The following is a 24,477-nucleotide window of genomic DNA, read 5'->3' as shown; positions in this document are numbered from 1 at the left end:
GTAGGTGCCTGTTTATCTTTTTTATTGCTTATTTCTGACAGCCATTGGGACCGTTTTGTTTATATTTAGCCGCGTTGAGTGCTCCTAGCAGAAAATGTACAAATTAAAATGTGCGACCAGATTACAGTAGCTCCACTTGCGCGTGGGTTTCTAGGTGTTCATTGCACTTAATGCGGCTGTATCCTGCTTTTTGAAGAAACCACTATCTCAGCTAGAAATTCTAATGAATGCACCAGACTTATCATTGAAGCAGCAGCGATTGCCGATGGTGACTCAGCAAGCCATCAATTGCATTAACAGACAAAGAACTGGTTTTTCTGAGGTCGCACATGCGCTCTCGTTCATCTTAGGCCATGAATTTGGAATGCACACTTATGTCGGGTTGATGCTTTGTAGGGGGCGCTTTTGTCTTGGTGTCTGAGTACATATATGTTTGTTTCTCAAAATAAAAATTTGTTGGAAGTCAGCGCTTGTCTTCGTCGTCCTTTTTTGTCCCTCGTCTATGTATGTGCTGTAAGTGACGATTGATATCATGGAATACCAACTAGCCCGTACCCAAGCCTTGCTTCTTTAATTTAGCTAGTTTTAATTGTTTCGATGATATTATTTCGGCTAATACGAATATTTTTCGTGACCCCGTGAGATTCGTATCATCGAGATTCCACTGTACTCTATTTACTCTCTATTTACTCAAGTCCAGTGTAGCCTCACTTGTAACGTGCGCATGCTTTCTGTGACAAAAATTTAAAAAAAAGCAATAAAAAGAGGTTTCGATTGTAACACGTACCTGTTGTCTGGGACCAAAAAGATAAATAAATAAAAGGTCTCTTACCGTATTGGGCACCTCATGCTTTCATACAGAAATACAGCTTTCTCTCATTTGCAAAAGCAAAGTTTTACTCCCAATGCGCTAAAGTTGTGATGGATAAAAATGTCGCACTTTTGCCCAAAAGACGAAGCATTAATTGTGCTAGCAAATTAGTAGACAGCTATAGAAAGTAACGATGGTAGCTTTATTGGCCGTATAAGCTTGTAAACATTCGCTTACTAGCTAAATTAACAAACATGGTGTCTCACGTGCACAAGCAGACATGAACACATCTCACCCGACAAATGCACACACTCGCCATCAAGATGCAAGGAGGAGCGGCACCGAGCAGACTGACCTTCGTGCTTGCTTCTCTGTTTCAGTGCGCCGAGTGGCGAGAACACAGCACGCACAAAGCCCCCGGTGAACCTAGACTCTGTACTCATTGCAGATCAGTTTCAAGATTGGGCCTGTGTGGCCACACCATACACAGCAGCTGCCAGAGGAGAACGTGTTTCTGTTTGCACCAGTCCCGCACGAAAGTTTTGGGAGCTCTGAACGCTCGTGGTGTAACTTGATTTCCGTCTGTCTCCGCACATATGATCACTTTCTTTTTAAATGAGGCATTGTGATCAACTCAGTGTGTATTTGCAGTTGACATGTGCATACTGATAGAGCAAACGCAGAAAACTGGAAGACAGACGGTAGACTAACCTAAGCACACATACTACAACATGTGGACGAAACCATGGCTGCTAGGCTCGAATTGTGTACGAGGCAGCCATTTTCAAATGCCGATGGCAATATGTTAAAGCAGATTTAGGGTCACACTCAATCGTAACGCATGTGCAATTTTTGGACCCATTTTATCTGGAAGAATGTGCTCGTTAGATTCGAGTAAATAAGGGTATGTATGTACAGTTGAACCTCGGTATATTGAACACTGCGGTGATCGCGAAATAGTTTGATGTAGGCATAATTCGATACATAAAATCAAGAAACACGTCAAAAACTTCTGCAAATCGATCAATCAACCAAAGGTGCGCGTGAGGTTGTGCCGCGTGCAGCTGGCTTAGGCCTCGCCGGGAATGTGCGGTCGATTGTACCACACGCACTTAGCATAGGCCGTGCCGACATTGTAAGCCACACGAAATCAGCGCGGTCTTGGCCAATCGCGCGTGGCGGAACCGAATGCACACTGCCAGCAACGATCCCCAATTGTGCCCCAATTGTGGCGTAGTAAATACTCATTAGAAGCTTCACACAAAGTATTTATTTATTTAGTTGAAAGTACTGCAGCAGTGTAGCCTGTTTCTTCTAGGAAGCCATGTGCTTAAACACGGAGTCCTCAACATAGTCTAAACGATCCACAAGCAATAGGCTGATGCCCTCTATTACACCACGGCAGTGGCATAGAAAGAAGGGCAAAGCAGCTACAGCCTCAGTTGAATTTGCGAGCAAGGCAACATCACCACTCACGGTATCAAACTATGCAGCGTCTTCGTTTGCCCGCTACTTCTGCTGCGATCTCTGCGTCCATCAGTCAAAGCTTTTTAAAACACTGTCACTAACAGAGTATTAACTGGCGCCTGCCAAGGTGTCTATCTGTGAGCGCCCGCTGTCACGTGCTTTTGCGGATGCAAAGCACCAGTTCTCATGAGGTGCGGCAGGCGCAGAGTGCGGCACCAAGGAGTCAGTGCAGCAAATGCAATGCGTCATTGACGTTGTCGAACTATCCAAGCTGCTGCGTGCATACAACGCTGCATTCAAATAGCGCCCTCGACGTGATCGATGTGTGCAGCTATATTGCGCAGCAGTCGGGAACGCCCATCGTGCCACTGCCATCTGCGGGAGTGATGCGGGAAAGTTCACTGCCTTTAATAGAGTGCACATGGTCTGGGGTGGCGGTGTTTGATAGATACATTTTATGTCAGACCCTGTTCGAAATAAAAAATTAAAGAATGCATGCAATTTTCCAGGTGATATAAAAATTTTCAATGTACACAATAATTCGATATATCCGTGTTCGATATATCGAGGTTTGACTGTATATATGACGGTTGTCTGCTCCGTGCTACTGTCAGTTACAATTCACTCAATGAAGGGGCCAGACATTTGTCGAGTGAGCTCCTGAAAAACACTTTGCAATGTGGTAAATGCAGTATACCTTATTTAAGCACATAATGATCGCACTTTCTTCGTAAACAAAATATGGACGCAAATTCAGGGGTGCAATCACGACGCAGTGAAATTTTCCGCGAAAATAATTTTTTTTTTCATCCCGCATTTGCTGCGGGATGACAACAGGTCAACAAATGGGCGGCTGCCACTGTAACAGTGCGGGACACGAAAACAAAAATGGCGGCTGGCAGACCAGGCCGAGTGCGCCGAACGCGATTTTTTTGTTTTTCTCATGAGTACATTACATGCATCGAAACAGTTTTTTCCGTAATTAATGATATCGTTAATATTGGCAAGTTTGTGGCAACAACGTAGCCATGTCCACTACCTGCCGTGGTTGCTCAGTGGCTATGGTGTTGGGCTGCTGAGCATGAGGTCGCAGGATTGAATCCCGGCCACGGCGGCCGCATTTCGATGGGGGCGAAATGCGAAAACACCCGTGTACTTAGATTTAGGTGCACGTTAAAGAACCCCAGGTGGTCGAAATTTCCGGAGCCCTCCACTACGGCGTGCCTCATAATCAGAAAGTGGTTTTGGCCCGTAAAACACCACAATTTAATTAATTTAGCCATGTCCACTTTGAAAGGACAGAAACAGAGATGGGCGCACTTAGCTGTCAGTGACATAGAACACAAGGCAGGCATGCTCCGAAAACTGCGGCATTTGTCTTCACTACTTTCCTAATACGGCATGTTTCCGCTATGGGTGGGCGAATATCTTAGCTGTGTTACAAGGGTCGGTGTATGAATAGGGTAAACGTCTAACGTATCAGTGTAAATGTGGCTCCTATCGTTGCCGCTCGCAATTTGTTGCGTACTCACGAGTGCACACAAGAGGAATCTAAAGGCGCCTTTTTTTGTTGTTGTTGACCACAACCATTATAAGGCCTACGAATAATAAAGCCAAGGCAAGTTTGATTGTAGCTTGTTTTCATGGAAGTGCTGAAAGTGATGAAAGGAATGAAATGAGGCATCTACTTAAGAATGTTTGGTCTGTGCAGACCACTTGGTATGTCTTGAAGAGTCGTTCTTGTAGCATTTCACAGCATTCGACAGATAAGCCCGATCGTAAGCGCGATCACCATTAGCTAGACTAGGCACACAACAAATCGCTGCTGCAAGTTTGGGGTGCGATCATTACACGGGAAAGGAAAAAAAATTAATTTTGACGACAGAATTCAGGAGCGTGATCATTATGCAAGTAAATACGATAATTAATGAATCTGAGATTTCAGGAGTCTCCAATGAATCGCCACAGGATTGCCACTGAATTTTTTTCTGGTTTGCATGGGATCTAGCGGCCAGAAAACACATGATACAATTGCAGTTTGGTGATGTGCTGAACGTTGGTGCTGGAAAATTCTATTTTTCAGGGACATAATAACTGGCAAAAAAGAAGCTTGACTGTGTTGGTTGTTTTTTGTGTTCTTGATTGTGACCGTTGTTGCCGGAAAATCACAGAAAGCAAGACTGTATCAACAAAGTTCTCTTGTATCTATATTTGGGTTGTATGACACTCCAGAATAATTGGTCTTGCTCACTTACATTTGAGTATGTGCAACAGAATTTATGTTGTATACGCTACAGGATTAGTAAATGAGGCTTTTTCACTATAGAATCTGCAACAACCTTTAAAAATTTTTGGATACAGTAGGTGTGTTGAGCTGTATGGAAAATTGATAACGGTGGTAAATGGGTGTAAAACAGTCACTGCCAAAAAAGTATAATAATATTTTTACGCGAAGGACAAGTCAGTGAGACGAGCAACTATTTACAGGTTATATTTACAACAGCAGTTGCAGCGCTGACCGGTTAGATTCACAGCGCGAGCCCAGTTCGTTCTTTTTCCTCTTTTCTCCAGTGATGGTGCCCACGCGCTTCATTCGAACAATCAAATATCACACATGTGTAGCATGATCCCCCGGCGGCAGAAGCGACGTCCTGGAGCATCTAAATGCCATCACTGGGAGGGTGATACTGCTTCAGTCATATAACGTGCACAATATCACTGGACTGGGAAGCAGATGGGGCGTCAGGGGTGATCTCGTAGGTGACGAGAGTCACAGCACGAAGCACTCGGTATGGGCCTGTGTAACGAGACAGCAGTTTTTCTGACAGGCCGACCTGACGCAACGGAGACCATAGAAGCACCAGAGAACCAGGCGGGAAGTGCACGTTTCGGTGTCGCCGGTCGTACAAATGCCTTTGACTCTCATGGGATTTCAGAAGGCGGTCACGGGCAATTTCCCTTGCGTAGGCACAGTGGGCGATGGCGTCAAGTGCATATTCACTGGTCGGTGCTACGTGAACAGGGAGGGTTGTGTCGAAGGGCAGTGCTGGTTCTCGGCTGAACAGAAGGAAGAATGGGGAATAACTGGCTGTGTCGTGGCGCGAGGAATTATAAGCAAATGTGACAAAGGGTAGAGCGAGGTCCCAGTCAGTGTGGTGTGAAGAGACATATTTCGTGAGCATGTCTGTGAGAGTGCAATTGAGACGCTCCGTGAGGCCATTTGATTGTGGATTGTATGACGTGAATAGCTTGTGCCTTGTGGCACAGGACTGCAGGATGTCCGCGATAACTTTTGATAGGAATGTCCGGCCACGGTCTGTGAGAAGTTGTCGCGGAGCTCCATGTAATAAAATCACGTCGCGTAGAAGAAAATCGACAACATCTGTGGCGTAGCTTGTTGGAAGTGCTCGTTTGATGACATAGCGCGTGGCATAATCCGTGGCCACAGTGGTCCACCTGTTCCCAGAGGTAGAAAGAGGAAAAGGGCCAAGTAAGTCCAAACCAACCCGAAAGAATGGTTCCGGGGGAATGTCGAGTGGTTGAAGGTACCCCGCAGGGAACGTCGATGGTGTCTTGCGTCGCTGGTATCTCTCACACGCAGCTACATATCTTCGAACGGAGCGAGCAAGCCGTGGCCAGAATAAGCATCGGCGGATCCGGTCGTAGGTACGTGACACACCCAGGTGACTGGCAGTGGGGAGGTCATGAAGTTCATGGAGAACAGCCGAGTGAAGGTGTTTAGGGATCACAAGGAGTAATGCAGGGCCGTCGGGGTGAATGTTGTGGCGGTAGAGTACGCCATCTTGAAGTGTGAATAACTGAAGGGAACTGTCGGCAAGTAACGATTCCAGGCGGTCAATGATGATACGCAAGGACGGGTCACGGCGCTGCTCGTCAGCGACATGGAGCAGTGGAAAAACGGAGAGAACACAGGCGTCAGTGTCAGTATCAGACACCGCATCTTCGAGTGGGTAGTGAGAGAGGCAATCTGCGTCCTGGTGTTGGCATCCCGACTTGTAAGTCACTGTGTAGGAATATTCTTGAAGTCGGAGGGCCCAACGACCGAGCCGGCCAGTAGGATCCTTCAGCGACGAAAGCCAACGGAGCACATGATGGTCTGTGATTACTGAGAAGGGCTTACCGTATAAGCATGGGCGGAACTTTGAAACAGCCCAGACGAGAGCAAGACATTCGTGCCCGGTAATCGAATAGTTGCGCTCTGCAGTTGTCAGGAGCCGGCTAACGTCGGCTATAACGCAGTTGTGTCCATGTTGGCGTTGCGATAAGACGGCGCCGATCCCATAACCACTGACATCGGTTCGGACGTCTGTAGGTGCGGACGGGTCAAAGTGCGCCAAGACCGGTGGATTGGTGAGAATTGTGGTAAGGCATGAAAATGTGGCAGCCTGAAGGGAACCCCACGTCAAAGGCACGTCTTTCTTCAGAAGTTCAGTGAGTGGTCGAGCGATTGTTGCGAAGTCTTTCACGAACCGTCAGAAATAAGAACAGAGCCCCACAAACCTCCGGACTCTTGGAAACACTGAGGTACAGGAAAAGCAGTTACTGCTCGAACCTTCTTCGGGTCGGGTTGTACTCCAGAAGCATCGATGAGATGGCCTAGCACTGTAATCTGTCGGCGTCCGAAGTGGCACTTCGATAAGTTAAATCAGAGCCCAGCCTTGCGGAAGACAAGGATAGCTGCGACGTGTTCAAGGGCGTCTCAAATGTAGGAGAAAACACAAGGATCTCGTCGAGGTAAGAAAGCCAAGTTGACCATTTGAAACCTTGAAGCAGAGAGTCGATCATCCGTTCGAACATGGTGGGGGCATTGCATAAACCGAACGGCATAACCTTGAATTGGTAGAGGCCATCTGGAGTGACAAAAGTGGTCTTTTCTTGGTGTTGCTCATCGACGGAAATCTGCCAATAACTAGATCGAAGGTCGATGGACGAGAAGTAGTTGGCACCGTGAAAACAATCAAGAGCGTCGTCTATTCGGGGTAAAGGGTAAACGTCCTTTTTACTGATTCGGTTGAGGTGGCGGTAAGCAACGCAGAAACGCCACGAGCCATCTTTCTTTTTGACGAGCACAACCGGCGACACCCAAGGACTCAACGAAGGCTCAACAATGCCTCTGGCGAACATCTTGTTTACTTCCTGCTGAATACCTTGCCGCTCTGCTGTGGACATGCGATACGTTCGGCGGTGAATGGGAACTGCATCACCAGTGCTTATTCGATGCTTCACAAGGGACGTCTGACCAAGTGGTCGATTGTCAGCTTCAAATATGTCGCGGTAGGAAAACAAAAGGCGATATAGGTTGGCTGCTTGGTCAAGTGCGAGGTCAGGAGCCACCATGGGACGTAATGGGCCGTCAGGGTTCAAGGCATCCTGCGGGTAATCAGAAGGATCTGGGGACGCGTCGACTGCAAAAGCAGGGACTTCCTGCTGAATACCTTGCCGCTCTGCTGTGGACATGCGATACGGTCGGCGGTGAATGGGAACTGCATCACCAGTGCTTATTCGATGCTTCACAGGGGATGTATGACCAAGTGGTCGATTGTCAGCGTCGAAGGCGAAGAAATGCTGTAGTGCAGAGGGTGTTCAGTTGTTCGGGGCGAACGTCTGAAAGAAGAGGAAGCTCGAGGCAGAGCATACCAGTGGAACAGTCGATGAGGGCAGAATGCGTCGTCAGAAAGTCGGGCCCGAAGATTAGGTCATGACGGCAACTGGTCAGCATGGTGAACAGGACTGGAACCTGGCGGCCAGCAATTCCTATGTGAGCAGTGCACATACCCCTCACGGCAACAGTGGCGCCATTGGCGACGCGTACGGCTTGAGTGATGGCAGGTGTAAGAACTTTTTTGAGGCGATGACATAGGTTAGCGCTCATTATGGACGCTTGAGCTCCAGTATCAATTAATGCCGTAAACGGAGCATCATTTATGTCTCCTTCAATTAGGTTCGTGTTGGTGAGGAGTGTTAATGGAGGATTTGGACAGGACGAACGTGATGCAGCACCACCTCCAAGAGCTGCATGGCCTAGTTTTCCATCCGGGATGGTCCATAATTGGTCGGCAACGAATAGTGGTGCGGCTGGGGCGACGGGGACTGGCGGCGCTGAGGTGACAGCGAGCGAGCAGGACGACTGACATTGACGGATATGTCAAAGGTAGGAGACATATGGCGAGGCGAGTAACGGCGCGGGTCGGCATATGGCCGGGAGGATGGGGAAAAGGAGCTTGAATACGGTGACGTCTAGGAGGTGCGGCAGTGGCGAGCGACGTGGCCAATGCGGAGGAAACGGAAGAAAATGGGCTTGTTGTCCGGAGTTCTCTACTTGGCAGGGTTGTGGTATCCGGGAGGGGAATACAGATCGCCATGAGGTGGAGCAGTCGACACCGGTCGGGCATCAGGTCGGGAGATGGAGCAGGCAGCAGGAAAACGTAGGTTTGCAAATTCTTGCCGTACAACTGCCTGAATGAGGGAGGTTGCTGGGGCTGGTTGGTCAATGGTGGGTTCAAGTGGGCATGAATGGAACGGCACAGGACTTGTAGCCTTGAGTTCACGGCGAAAAATATGTTTGACGTGCTCATTAAAAGCTGGTGAAGCGGTAAGGTCAACACAAGACGACGTCGCAGTCGTGTTAGGGAGTCGGGAGAACTGTGGAATGATGCGGTGGCTTTTGGCGAGCTCAAAGCGCGGCATTCCTTGACAATGATGTCGATGATGGACGCATTGTTGAAGACCAAGTTGAAGGCATTGTCCACGATCCCTTTAAGTACATGGCCGACTTTGTCAACCTCGGCCATTTTCTCGTCGACTTTCCGGCAAAGAGCGAGCACGTCTTGTATGTACGAGACATACAATTCAATAGAAGACTGAACTCTGGTAGCAAGCTTTTTTCGAGCAGCCAGCTGCCGACTGGTGGGATTTCCAAAGAGGTCGACGAGCTTCTCCTTGAAAGCATTCCAGCTAGAGATCTCGTCCTCGTGTGTCTGGAACCAGACATGAGGAGTTCCGCCCAAGTAGAATAGGACATTGGTTAGCATAATGGTAGGGTCCCAGCGGTTGTTTTGGCTAACACGCTCATACAGGTTGAGCCAGTCCTCAACGTTGACATTATCTTGGCTGGAGAATATGCCAGGATTGTGGAGATTGGTAACCGTAATGTTTGTTGTTGTTGGGGTCGCAGGAGTAGAAGGAAACGAGGTGTCGTCACCGGGAGCCAGGGCGGCCGCTGCGGAGCTTTGTGGCGAGGATGGGGAACGGCACCCTCCACCACAATGTTATGCGAAGGACGAGTCAGTAAGACGAGCAACTATTTACAGGTTATATTTACAGCAGCAGTTGCTGCGCTGGCCGGTTGGATTCACAGCGCGAGCCCAGTTCGTTCTTCCTCCTGTTTTCTCAAGTGATGGCGCCCACGCGCCTCGTTCAAACAATCAAATATCATACGCTTGTAGCAATATGTACAATGCACGCTTGCACAGATGTCAAGATAGTTTCATAATCCCTGAAGACATTTTCATAAGACAAAACCGTTAGAATGAAAAAGCCCTACAGATCCCAGCTATTGGGAAATCAATGTAAGCGAAGCTCCGGTAAACTGGCAAGATGAAATGGCACATCTTGGTAAGAGACGCACTGTGGACTTTAGTGATGAATATGCCCCACAGCTGTCAGCCAAGGCAGTGGGAAAACTTGACACAGCACCACGACCGACCACAGCATCTAAACCTGTGGGTTGAACGGAAACTGGTGCAACTGTCACATGCACATGCTCTCGTGCACATGTGCTTCAAGATGTCTCAAACAGTTACTTGGTATGAGAGAAGTGTGCATGTTTCATGGCCTTACAGTTAGAGCATTGAGCTGTTGTGTTGAGATACCAAGGCTCGATCCCACTATTGAATGCGTAGTTCTTTTATGTGCTGTGCGTGGGCTATTAGGCAAGTCTGCAGCAGCAAGCAACCATGCTCAGCAAAGTGCGGGAGGGCTCACCAAGAGAGCTTCATATTAAAATGGAATCCTTTGCTCATGAACAAAGATTGTTTCTTTTTTTTGTGTGTGTAATGGCTCACGGAATTTGCTTTATAAATTCACTCTTTTGTATTTTTCCTGGCAGGAAATGTGATGCTGAGCTTGTCTGCACCCTGTAAAGTGACTACAGATGCACCTGTGGTGAAGTCGGACTTCGATGGCTTGTCGCGAGAAGGTGTGTATTCTTTTCCATCACCAGTGGACTGTGGGCTAATCGTTCTCAATGGTATTGAGATATAGAAGTGGGCGCAGTTCTACGTGTTGTGAGTTGGCATTCGACTACAGACACAGAGATAGCAGTTATATGATTTAAATGAAGCCATTCAATACAACTGGGTGTCCAGATCTGGTGACTTTCCTCCAAATGTCATCCTTGGCGAGTCCCATCAAGCAGTGCTAGACATCGCTAGTGTTAACTTCAGTCAAAGCAAACCAGAACACTTAGTTACTTCCTCAAGTTGAATCACCAAACTTCGGTGCAGTACTGTCATTACAACGTGATGAAAAGAGTAAAAAATGACGGCAGTCACTCTTTGAAACCATAACCCACTGTGTTGTAGCTCAACGGCCTGAGAGAGGAGATGTAAAAAAGAATGGAAAAGGATGCACAACTTCAGGTTATCTTAGGTTGCCCTTATTGTACACTAGTGCGCAAGTTCGCAACAAACTCGGAACACATATACGTGTAGTATATGTGTCAAATACTTTTCAGAAAGGTTGATTTATTGCGTTTGCCACTTGGTGACATGCCCATCATTGATTGTAGTTATATAAAGTGGTCCAGCTATGTTCTGTTCACAATTGGGAGTGCCCTATTTACCCTATACTAATGCACCTATGAATCTAATGTGCACCCAATTTTTGTGGGCTTAAAGTAAGAGAATGAAGGGGCAGCTGAATGTAACATGCTGCCGATTTAGAAAAAATACAGCATGCCCCCCACATTCAGGATCAGAAAAATCGTGACATCCAGAATTTACCTTCACAGGCGAGAGTCATGTTTGATGAGCATTTCATTATGAAAACAACACATTGCCATCGCCATTTGTGCTTCGTTGGCCACAGATACCAAGCACACGGTTGCGGTGTTTTCGAGCAATCACTTTTAGAGGTACTGCAGTCAATTTCGCCAGAGAGTGCTTCAGACTTGTCGAAGTGTGCCTCCGACAGCATTACTGGCACTGTGTGCAGATAGCGATCCTGGCACAGCACCAGAAACAGTGGAGCTGATTACGCCAGCACATTCAGTGATAAGTTGCGTGAAATCTCATGAAAGTGATGGTACCTCCGAAAGTTAATGGCCAAAAATAATGTTCTAGATTGTAATCGAGGAAAAAATTAACCAGTAGCAACCTGCTAAAAAAAAGTGGGCTGTCACCATTTTGTGATGCCATGACGCTGTGTTCGACAGCTCTAATGGTTGGCTGTCACCAGTTACACAAATGCGGTATGTGTAATTGATGCTGTGATGAGGCCATGTTTGACAGCTCTCATGGTTGGCTGTCACCAATTACACAAATGCGGTATGTGTAATTGATGCTGTGATGATGCCGTGTTTGACAGCTCTCATGGTTGGCTGTCACCAATTACACAAATGTGGTATGTGTAATTGATGCTGTGATGATGCCGTGTTTGACAGCTCTCATGGTTGGCTGTCACCAATTACACAAATGCGGTATGTGTAATTGATGCTGTGATGATGCTGTGTTTGACAGCTCTAATGGTTGGCTGTCACCAGTTACACAAATGCGGTATGTGTAATTGATGCTGTGATGATGCCGTGTTTGACAGCTCTCATGGTTGGCTGTCACCAATTACACAAATGCGGTATGTGTAATTGATGCTGTGATGATGCCGTGTTTGACAGCTCTCATGGTTGGCTGTCACCAATTACACAAATGCGGTATGTGTAATTGATGCTGTGATGATGCTGTGTTTGACAGCTCTAATGGTTGGCTGTCACCAGTTACACAAATGCGGTATGTGTAATTGATGCTGTGATGATGCCATGTTTGACAGCTCTCATGGTTGGCTGTCACCAATTACACAAATGCGGTATGTGTAATTGATGCTGTGATGATGCCGTGTTTGACAGCTCTCATGGTTGGCTGTCACCAATTACACAAATGCGGTATGTGTAATTGATGCTGTGATGATGCTGTGTTTGACAGCTCTAATGGTTGGCTGTCACCAGTTACACAAATGCGGTATGTGTAATTGATGCTGTGATGATGCCATGTTTGACAGCTCTCATGGTTGGCTGTCACCAATTACACAAACGCGGTATGTGTAATTGATGCTGCGATGATGCCATGTTTGACAGCTCTCATGGTTGGCTGTCACCAATTACACAAATGCGGTATGTGTAATTGATGCTGTGATGATGCTGTGTTTGACAGCTCTAATGGTTGGCTGTCACCAGTTACACAAATGCGGTATGTGTAATTGATGCTGTGATGATGCCATGTTTGACAGCTCTCATGGTTGGCTGTCGCCAATTACACAAATGCGGTATGTGTAATTGATGCTGTGATGATGCCGTGTTTGACAGCTCTCATGGTTGGCTGTCACCAATTACACAAATGCGGTATCTGTAATTGATGCTGTGATGATGCCGTGTTTGACAGCTCTCATGGTTGGCTGTCACCAATTGCACAAATGCGGTATGTGTAATTGATGCTGTGATGATGCTGTGTTTGACAGCTCTAATGGTTGGCTGTCACCAATTACACAAATGCGGTATGTGTAATTGATGCTGTGTTTGACAGCTCTAATGGTTGGCTGTCACCAGTTGCACAAATGCGGTATGTGTAATTGATGCTGTGATGATGCCATGTTTGACAGCTCTCATGGTTGGCTGTCACCAATTACACAAATGCGGTATGTGTAATTGATGCTGTGATGATGCCATGTTTGACAGCTCTAATGGTTGGCTGTCACCAGTTACACAAATGCGGTATGTGTAATTGATGCTGTGATGATGCCATGTTTGACAGCTCTCATGGTTGGCTGTCACCAATTACACAAATGCGGTATGTGTAATTGATGCTGTGATGATGCTGTGTTTGACAGCTCTAATGGTTGGCTGTCACCAATTACACAAATGCGGTATGTGTAATTGATGCTGTGTTTGACAGCTCTAATGGTTGGCTGTCACCAGTTGCACAAATGCGGTATGTGTAATTGATGCTGTGATGATGCCATGTTTGACAGCTCTCATGGTTGGCTGTCACCAATTACACAAATGCGGTATGTGTAATTGATGCTGTGATGATGCCATGTTTGACAGCTCTCATGGTTGGCTGTCACCAATTGCACAAATGCGGTATGTGTAATTGATGCTGTGTTTGACAGCTCTAATGGTTGGCTGTCACCAATTACACAAATGCGGTATGTGTAATTGATGCTGTGATGATGCTGTGTTTGACAGCTCTAATGGTTGGCTGTCACCAGTTACACAAATGCGGTATGTGTAAGTGATGCTGTGATGATGCCATGTTTGACAGCTCTCATGGTTGGCTGTCACCAGTTACACAAATGCGGTATGTGTAATTGATGCTGTGATGATGCCATGTTTGACAGCTCTCATGGTTGGCTGTCACCAATTACACAAATGCGGTATGTGTAATTGATGCTGTGATGATGCCATGTTTGACAGCTCTCATGGTTGGCTGTCACCAATTACACAAATGCGGTATGTGTAATTGACGCTGTGATGATGCCATGTTTGACAGCTCTAATGGTTGGCTGTCACCAGTTACACAAATGCGGTATGTGTAATTGATGCTGTGATGATGCTGTGTTTGACAGCTCTAATGGTTGGCTGTCACCAATTACACAAACATGGTTTCGGTGTTGTATCTGATTGTAATGTGCAGGCAATTTCCAGACCCATTTTCTGTGAAAGAAGGTGGGTGCGCTTTAGGTTCAGGTAAATACGGTAATCACGTCGTCATGACAACAAACGAGTTCACGTGCACACAGCTGTTCTGGCCATAAATACAGTCAAACCTCAACATAACGAACCTCAATTTAATGAAATTCGTGATGTAACAAAGTATTTTAATTTCCCAATTTTAGTTCTAAAGAAAACTTTTTTTTTTGCAATTGTACGAAGTAATTTCGTGGCATGGTTTCGATTTATTGAAGTTTTTGGCCATTCCAAGCATGCACTTGGAGCCTGTATGGCTAATAAATCTGGGAAAAGAAAAGCTATGAAAATGGTGGCTGAGGCAAAAGTTATTTCAAACGTCCTTCCGCATGAAAAGTTTGAGCTGCAAGAACGGCGTCAAAGCACCTGGACGTGGTAGGCAGGAAACTTGGATAGGCAGGCACCCTGCAGTGCCATTTTTGGCAAACAACTTGAGGAGGCCATGCGGCGCATGGCAGCTCGCAGCGCTCAGAGAAACATGAGAGCTGGCGGTTCCTTCTGGTGCAGCTAGTCTAGTGTGGGCAGTCGCATAATCTCAAGTTTCCGAGACATGGTGCAAAGCGGTCGTTTGTGTTGTGACAGCAAGTTTGTGGTAACTGAAATCTCTTAATGTTAGCCCGCGCACGCATGCCACCGCTAAAGCTACAAACCTTACTTCGTGTAGTCTCTTTGCTATTGTCACAGTTTCGCCAGAAGTGCTTCGCATTTCTGGCTAAACTGTGACTTTTTTTAGTGCGCATATCTTAGGCGCTCGTTCCTGCAGCAAGCATCAGTGTCATACTTGTAACCGAGTGAACCAGCACAGCGAAGGATGAAAGCGAAGGCAGAGCGCAGCTCGATATGAAAAACGGCGATAGTGAAGGGAGTGTGAGGAGGAAAACTGAGGAGGAGGGTATGGCGAAAGCATGAGAAGAAAAGCGTAGTGCCACACAAGGCAGGCTCTGTGGCGATGACTGCGACGTGATGGCGCCTCAGTAGCGCACTGTCTGTTCGCCGATAGCATGCGTCGAGCACATCCACCGATACCATATACGGAAACAAAGCACTGCATGAGCGGAGGTCTGTCTGTGGCGGCTGCTGTGAATCACGCGTCACTCACGGGCAGCCTCTCGTGATTTCCAGATGGATGAGGCACCACACTTCACTCTGTTTGCAGCCAGCTTGCTGCATGAGACAGATTGTCTGTGCTAGCCAATATATCATGAAATAAAAATACATGTAGAGCTGCACTCAAATTTTGTATTAAGAGTATCATTATCATTGGTGAATTTTTTGTTGCCAAGGACAAATATCTGTATCTTTTTATGCTTTTGTTTTTAATTTGTGGGCACCAGCTACGAGCACTAACCGTGGCCAGCTATAGTGTCCAAGATCTACAGTGCCGTGCAATACAACACACGCAAATCTTGGACACTGTGAGCCACATCGAAGCATTGCTCTCTGTGCCATCTGCACCGCGCTCACTGGCACTCATAACTGCGCTATTATGGGCCGACCTTCTAGCTATTTGTTTAGAAGTGCTTACTAACGTGATAACATCCGCCAAGAATGCTCTGGGAATTCGCGAGATTGTTTTTAATGCTGAAGCTTTAAAACCTCAAACTAAAGAACTTTGCAATTTAACTAAGCTTTTTTGCTGCAAGTACAACTTCGTTATATTGAGGTTTGACTGTATATGACTTCTTAGCAGTCAATACATCAGTGATGGTGCTTATGTTGATATGGTACCGATAAAAGTAATAGTTCCGACGAGTAGATAACATTGTACTTTTCTCTCGGAAGAGTGTAGCCAACTGGGCCATGGCGTCACCAACAAATCGTGAGCGTTGAAGCCAGTGATGGTCCACCAGGAACTCCTTGTGTTTCTTGCTGCAGTGCATGGGACAGTCTTAAACCAGAAACGTACTAGACAGCAGGGAGGTCAAGGCAAGTTTCATGAAATGTAGAAGTCAGCAGCCGCCCCTCAGAGAAGCCATATTGCCTTCCCCACAAGGCAGTAGCGTAGCCAGAAATTTCGTTCGGCGGGGGGGGGGGGGGGGGGGGGGGGCTTACGTTGCAGATCAGCATCCTCCTTAAGAGGAAGCTTTAGCTCGGATGCGCCTACCTAAATACATGTAGAAGGGGAATTCGTTTTTCTCGGCAACCACTGCACCAAATTTGACGAAGTTTGTTGCATTTAAAAGAAAAGCTTGGAAAAGCTTGAAAGTGACTGCTGGTTTCGAATTTTTCATTTAGGTCGTAAATATTTTAATAAAAATTGGCCAAAATCACAAATTTTCAGAACACGAAACTATCAAGTTTAAAACTCTAACTCAACAATGAAAAATATTATCACAATTCTGTGAATTTCATCTAATAGCACATCTACAACAGACAAAATTGGTATGTTACACATGAATCTAAAAAATTTAGTATTACGGAAACACGGCTTTTGCAGAACCTTTGTACACAACATAACCAATTCACATAAGATACAAATTGACATACCAAATTTGTCCGCTTTGACTGTTATAATAGATGCCGTTGACAGAACCGCGATATCTGTTGTTGATGCAGAGCTGTTAGATTGTAAACGTCGTGCTCCTATTTTTTTTCGAACTTTCACATTTTTCGAAATGGTTAAAACAAAATTCAGGCCCTAAATCGAAATTCGGCTTCCAACAGAGATTACAATTTAACTTTCTCTCTCAAATGCAGCAAATTTCATTAAAAGTAATCCAGAGGTTATCTCAGAAAAGCGTTTCTGCATGTATTTAATGTATTTAGCGTTTTACATGTATTTGAATAGGCCGCGTCGGAGTGGGGTCCGAGCTAAAGATTCCTCTTAAACAATTTGCCGAGGGATCAAATACATGAATAATAATTTCATTGCCATTGCCAAACATGCTGCAAACGAATTCTTGAACGCTATGCACCGTAAAAACAAGTAAAATATATCATTCTTCATAAAAGAACATAGTCGTATGTGCCGAAAATTGTGTCCAAAATAACTGATATCAATGCTTCTATGTTTTTTGTCTATTTGATAAGTAAAGAAAATATCACACGAACTTTAGAACTATATCAGTTCGAAACCAGCAAAGCAGTGCATGCCGCTGATATGAAAAATGTAAAGGCCATGAAATGAACAAGTTGAGGACAAATATGTTAATGAAACTTTGTCATTCAAGAACCGTGTTTACATTCATGTACGTATGCAACGGCCAGTGCAAAATATCAATGACGCTGGCATTTGTTCCAATGTATTACGCAGGAGCAGTTGTCACCAGTCGTGTATTGTGAGTAATTACACCGAAATTATAGTCGCAAAAGAAAGCACATATAAAAAGCAGGAGTTCTGCAAAATATACGAAGGCAAGACAAATGAAAGTGAGCCAATGCGAATATATGACAAACGGGGTACTTTATTTAAAAAATAACCTGCACAAGCATTTAAACATTTGTCCCACTGACTGAGGAGTCGTGTGATTCCGGTCTCATAAAATTCCTTGGGTTGCTGCTTCAAAAAGTCTGCAACTGACTCTTTAACGTCATCGTCCGACAAGAATGTGGTTCCCTTGAGCTGTTTTTTTTTTCCGTTGCCCGAAAATGTGGATGTCGCAAGGCGACAGGTCTGGGCTGTGTGGCAGATGTTGCAGTGTTTACCACTTGAACGTTGCCAGTTTTGTATTAAATACATCAGCGATGTGGGGATGGGCATTGTCATGGAACAAGATGACCCCATTCGTCAGTTTTCCACATATTTTCTTCTTGATTGCAACACGTAGCTGTTGCGGCGTTTCACAGTATCGGAAGCAATTGATAGTCTCTCAAGACTTAGCAAATTCTATCCATTATGGTCCCTGACGATCGAAAAAAAAAGTCAACAACACGTTCCCGGCGGAAATGATGGCCATTGCTTTCTTTGGGCGTGGTGAATTCAAATATTTCCACTGTAAGCTTTGTCCTCGTGTTTCAGGCTTGTAGTAGTGGCACCATGGTTCGTCCCCGATCACAATTGCAGACAAAAAGTCGTCACCCTCATTGTGATACCAGATCAGATCAGTCAAGGCAGCGCCGAACTTCTCCGTCTTCTGGCGGTGGTTCAAAATCTTGGGCATCCATTGCGCACTCAAAAGCCGATGACGAAAATGTTAATGAATTTTGGCGTGAACCGAATCGGGACTGATGTTCAGACGCTCTGCCAGTTCATCGATGCTTATCCCCGTTCTTGTCTCATCACCTCATCAACTTCTGCAATCTTGTTAAGGGTGATTTCACGATGGCTTTAGTCCCGTCTTGGATCGTCTTTGCAACTTTCACGTCCTCCTTTGAATCGTTTGCTCCAACGCTTCACAGTGATCAATGAAATGCGATGTTCAACGTGCAAGGCAGCCATACGGCGACTAATTTCTTTTTACGAAATACCTTCAGCAGTCACGACACCATGCTGTTCAACTTTTGGGGTTTCCAATATGTCACGCAACCATGTTCAACCGAATGTATGAGAGCATTATAGAACCTTTCTCCTAACACCTGCGTGTCACTTTTCTAAATGAGACATGCCTCTCTTCTACGCACATGCCTCGCAGATAATGAACCGAACCATTATTGCACAGGGTGGTAGCCTCACTTTCATTTGACTAGCCCTCGTACATTAGAAATGCGAAGATACAATGGGATATACATATGCGAAGATAGAGCTTGGTAAAGGGCAAAAAAGTGTCACTGGAAACAAAGTTCACTCCACGTGTACACAAAATCTCCCAACAAGATATCTAAATATACTTATAAGTCTCCAATAAATGTACGTATCTAAGAAAAAGTGACGGTGTATAATGTGTCAAACGAAGCAAATAAACGTGTTGCGCAATCACGGATTTATAGAATCTTAGATACCGCCCCCATTCCATCCACCCCCGCGATGTGTCGCGCGCGACGGAAGATGGCTAGCTTGCTCTCCGCTTTTCTCCATTGCGCACACAAGACTGAGTCACGATCGTCGGCTCACCCATTCCAGCCCCCCCCCCCCCCCCTTCCCGTAGGCTTTCACTCGCACATACAGCATGCGGCGCTCGGTAACGATGTTATCGCCCTTGGACATTATACGAAACATGAGGGCGACGGTGACAGCAGGAATGCGCTTGGAGTGTCCATATAATTGCTATCGCAATAATATAATAAGAGTATCCGGCAACTGAAGCATCCCATGGCCCATTACTTTCCGCAAAGGAAGATGTAACAAAATCGAACTTTCAACATGCAATAATTCGCTGCGCCGCAACAATGTATTTTTTTTCCTTTTGTGGGGCGGGGGCACCGAAATTAAAAAACTCCAAGGAAAATACGTTGGCCACAATTAAATGCCTACTTTGCGCACCTAATGTGGCTACCGAAGGAATATCGAAAAAAAAAAACTGAAAACGCTTGGTCCACAGAGAACCATACGCATACTGCTCGGTATCCTACACCGGCGAGCCAAGACTTTCCAGTGAGGTTGCCCTCAAGCAAACGCGATGCAATCCATTGAGTCTCCACAGTGATGGCGGCGAGCGGCCATTGTTTCTTTTTCTCGTCTGCTAGCTAGAAAGCGTGTCAAACTCTACCAGGTGAAAATCCAGTCGGCCAGAGCAAACCGAACACGCACCGAAGTGCGCCGCGCAGTGGTTAGGGCAACACGAGGAAAACGTATGCGCTCTGGCTGGCTCTGGCAGCCTGTAGGTAAGGTAGCAAGACCAAAAAAATTGAAGACGCTCAATGTATCCTCGCGAATAAAAGTCAAAGTAGGAAAAATAAATAAGAACGTAGTTACCTTGGCTGGCTTTAGTGTCTTAACATGGATGCTTTGGCGTCTAGGTGAAAAAAAATTCAATTTTTTTTATGTGGCATGACGGCACAAATGAACCACCACAACGCTTCATCTCATCGGACCTCGCTGCGTGCTTTGCCAACTTGTCTAATAGTGTGTTGAGTTGGCTTGTCCCGTTGTATGTTCCAATGCAATACTTTAGAAAAGTCAGTGCACCTTTGGCGTCAAATGTTTATAACAGCATTAGACCCACAAAGTTCTGCAATTGAAAATCTAAAGCACTACTTTGGAAATCTCAATGCATCTTTCACATCAAAAGTTTATGAGATTTATACCCATAAAGTTTCGGAATTGATATCCATGCGCTCCGTAGATTCCACGGCCTCTGCGATATTCCACAGTGAGCCCGTTTGCCATCAAAACGCCATTGAAGCTTTGTACTCGGATGCGGCTGCTTGCGTTATGCGACTCCCAGTGCATGGTCGTTGCCACGAAATCCAGCCCTAGTTTGCAATTTTCGCGGTGAAATGTTATTTCGAGCATAAAAAAGACATTCTAGACAAAATCCAGAATGATTTCCGGCGCCGGGGGTTGCTTTGGTCGGCGGTGCATTGACAGTACGAAAAAGTTTCGGGGGGGGGGGGGGGGCTGAAGCCCCATAAGCCCCCCCCCCCCGGCTACGCCCCCTGCCACAAGGACGTTAATTATGTAGGAGAGGGGTGGGATGCCTGTGTGAAAAGAGGCACTGACCGCATAAAAGCACTAGCAGGTTAAAAAAAGCAGTGACACTTTGGCTCCCACGAGAGAGCCGAAACAACTTCTCTTTGTGCTTTCATTTCATCCCTGTTTTTACACAAGTGGGCTGTGTTTATCCCTGACCAAATGAGCTTTCGTCGAACCCAATGTTTTATAGGAAAGTGGTGCTTCAACTTTCCCTTTAAAATAATTCTGGATGCGAAGCCTTACACTTCCACTCATAGCCTCCACCAGGCACTCGGGTCTATGGCTGGCTGTGTTGCTGGCAAAAAATCGTGGAACCTCGTCCACGTTGCTCTAAAACCTCCGTGGCCACCATCTGGCTTCTCACCCGCACAGTCTCCTTCCTCTGTGCACCACTGTGGAGGACGTTAATCGGCCCAGCCATTTTGTTCTTGTGAGGCAGGCGTGTGTTATCTTTGTCTTCACCTGGATTTTGTCATAACCCTTGCAACCTCTACGCTGACGTTGTATTTGCCTCGATGCACTCCACACACAGCACTCGTGCGCCTCTCTGATCAAGCCATATAGGCGCATAGCAGGGCCTTTGGGATCGGTGGTTGTAGTTCTTATGGAGTCCATGTTTATTGCATCTGTGTGCAACTCGTAGATTGCTTACTACTGTTTTTCTCTTGCTTGGTGATATTTTACTTTTGTGTGCTTCTGTATAGTTCATGCATCTGTATTTTGAACTCTCATTTCTTTCTGTTCTGTTGCAGATGTTCGCTCCCCTCTTGAACCTCAAATCACCGCCAGAAGTCGCTCTGGGAGTGTGATCATAAAGAAGCAAGACTGGATCACTTCGCTCAACCTTGGAGGAGGAGGGTAAAAGAGGCGTGAATGCTACCCAAGTGTGTCGACTGAGGTTAAAACACGTTGGCGGGCTAGTTGGTTATAATCCATGGTAGAGTGTATAAGCGCGACTGGACGAGGACGTAGAAAGAAACAGATACAGACACAGCGCTTCACTTTCAACTATAGATCTTATTGTCGCACGCATATATATATGTATATACCGTGCGAGCAGAAACAAACATAACAGCAAAAAGGAACATTGAGTGGTGCATTTCGATGAACCGAACACGTGTGCAAGGCAAGGGAAAACATGTACTGCAATGGTCACAAAGATAAACTGAGGAATCGTATCTCCTTTTCCGATAGTGACACCGAAGGCATGCTTACGCACTTTCGCTCTGATTTCGCAATCTCGTAGGCCTCTACAATCTCCCTCGTCATCCTGCTATGAGCCTTATACAGAATCGAAGTGCTTGGGCTTGCAGGAACAATCTCAGCAGTAAACACCCAAATGACCCGAGATTACCCTAGTGACGTTATATTGATGCTCTTTTAATCTGTCGTTGAAGCATCTGCCGGTTTGACCAATATATGTTCTTCCGCATGAAAGTGGGATGGCATAGACAACGTTATGAGTACAGGTTACAAATTGTTTGCGATGTTGGGTAGAACATGCGTGCCTTTTGTTATTCTCTGTGTTAACCTGTTTGCATAGTTTCTGTAGACGCTCATGGGCAGAGAAAACCATGTCTACCCCTGATTTTGCCGCTATTCTTCTGAGATTATGTGAAATGCAATGAATGTATGGTACCACAGTAACTTTCTTTGCTCTAGCATTGGCACTGCTTCCATTCGGCGCGTTTTTGCACTTCTTGCTTAAGCCCTTCGTGACAGAAGTTAGCAAACGCATCGGGTAACCAGAATCTGCCAGGCGCTTGGCCTGCTCTCTGAAACTGGCTTCCATTTTGTGGTCACACTTCGTTATAGAATTGTTGAAACACGATGTTACTACTGCGCGTTTGACAAGTTCTGAATGAGCGGAATGAAATGGTAGGACTCGATTATTGCCTCTCGGCTGATAACTCCAGCATGTCATTTGTGGATAAAAGTACAATCCCAAGTCCTTTTGAAATGCCTATGAAATTGCCTATGGGGGCCTCATGTGTCAAACACAAAGGGGACAACACTTTAGTGAATGAGGTTACGGTTCTTGAAACCAGCGAGTCAAAATTGTCTGATTGGTTATTTAAAATGATTAGAAAATCGTCAACGAATCTGAACACTTTCGCGGCATCGGTGTCGTTTTTCAGGCGTTCATCAAGAACCTGGTCGCGTTTAGCTAGATACAAGTCACTTAAGCAGGGAGCAATAGGGTAATCTCGGGTCAATCAAACGTCACTAGTGTAATCTCGGGTCATTTGGGTATTCACTGCCGAGATTGTTCCTGCAAGCCCATGTTTGAAAGCACTTCGATTCTGTATAAGGCTCATAGCAGGATGATGAGGGAGATTGTAGAGGCCTACAAGATTGCAAAATTAGAGCAAAAGTGCATAAGCATGCCTTCGGTGTCACTATCGGAAAAGGAGATACGATTCCTCGGTTTATCTTTGTGACCATTGCAGTACATGTTTTCCCTTGCCTTGCACACCTGTTCGGTTCATCGAAATGCACCACTCAATGTTCTTTTTTGGTTTTACGTTTGTTTCCGCTCGCACAGTATATATTTATCGATGCGTGCGAAAATAAAATCTATAGTTGAAAGTGAAGCACTGTGTCTGTGTACAGTGCAGTCCACTTATAACGATATCGAGAAAGACAAAAAATACGATTGTTATAATCGATGATCGCTATATGTCGACTGCAGTTATTAAAAAGAATGAAAAAAAATGTGGAACATACCTTTGCAGCTCTGAACTCGAATTCGCTACTTGCTTCTAAAGAATAGATGATGTAGAAAGTAGGCCGTGAAAAACAAGCTTTATTTCTAGCGCCAATGACCGTGTCATGGGTTAGGCGCGCCAAAATAGTCCAATATCTGCACTTTGTGAAGCACCGCGGTTGTGAAGCTGCTTTTGCGGCAGCTTCAGCTTCACAACTGCGGTGTGCATGGATTCCAGCTGCTGCGCGAACACTGGCGCCAATCCTTTAGCATGCATAAAATCAATTAAGGAGTCGATCGACGACAGAGCACTTCGCGTGGACATCGAGGTCAGGGTCAAGGAGCCACTGTCAATCTCATTGTCACTGTCGCTGCTGCCATCGCCACCGGCACACAACTTTGCCGTCTGTCGAGACAGCACATCTTCGGCGATCACCTCGTCGGTGACCTCATCGCAGAACGAGGCAGCACTGTCTGCAGTCAAAAACTCCTCCTTCGTCGCACCACCTGTGTCACCAGTAGGAACGAGCTCCCAGAGCTCAGTTATGTCAGCGGCTTCCACCATGTTGGTCTCAGTGGGTTGGGGAAGTTCGTCCTTACGCACAAAGCCCACCTTTTTGAAGCAGTTGGTGATGAACCACTGGTAAAGTGCCTCTTCAACATCGGCGTACAAAGGGTCTCTAACCGTTTTCCGCTGATCAGCATGGCCGCTGATAGCTCCTGCCTTCACAATTGCGGTGCTCCCGGTTTTCAAGATAGTTGATATCGTTAACTGGGCGAGCTCATACTTCTTCACAAGGGCGCTCACCTTGAAGCCGTATCGAGAGTCTTGCAAAATATCCATCTTCGAGTCAAGAGACACAGCTTTGCGCTTTGTCGGCGCCATCTTCGAACTGCCAGGGTTGAACCATAGAATAAAGAACCAACTTAGAGAAGGGAAACTACCTTCCGCAGTGGTTCGAAAATAAGCAGCGGCAGCGCATGGAACTTACTTAGGTGGACGCCAG

At 46.0% G+C, this 24,477-nt stretch overlaps 1 protein-coding gene across 3 annotated transcripts in view; it reads left to right on the top strand.

Annotated features, from left to right (window-relative positions):
* Nucleotides 1-24,477, top strand: part of LOC126529714 (uncharacterized) — a 181,793-nt gene that overhangs the window by 115,150 nt on the left and 42,166 nt on the right. For 2 of the 3 annotated variants that reach the window (XM_055070015.2, XM_055070014.2), the window contains exons 7-8: nt 10,407-10,496; nt 21,516-21,621. In XM_055070015.2, the coding sequence (XP_054925990.1) occupies nt 10,407-10,496; nt 21,516-21,621 (196 nt within the window). The remainder of the gene's footprint in view (nt 1-10,406; nt 10,497-21,515; nt 21,622-24,477) is intronic. The other variant, XM_055070016.2, reaches the window with a different exon arrangement.

The sequence above is a fragment of the Dermacentor andersoni genome, chromosome 9 (genome assembly GCF_023375885.2).
Source record: "Dermacentor andersoni chromosome 9, qqDerAnde1_hic_scaffold, whole genome shotgun sequence".
NCBI classification, from domain to species: Eukaryota; Metazoa; Arthropoda; class Arachnida; order Ixodida; family Ixodidae; genus Dermacentor; species Dermacentor andersoni.
Note: the sequence above shows the minus strand (reverse complement) of the source record. Positions and strands in the feature narration are given on the sequence as shown.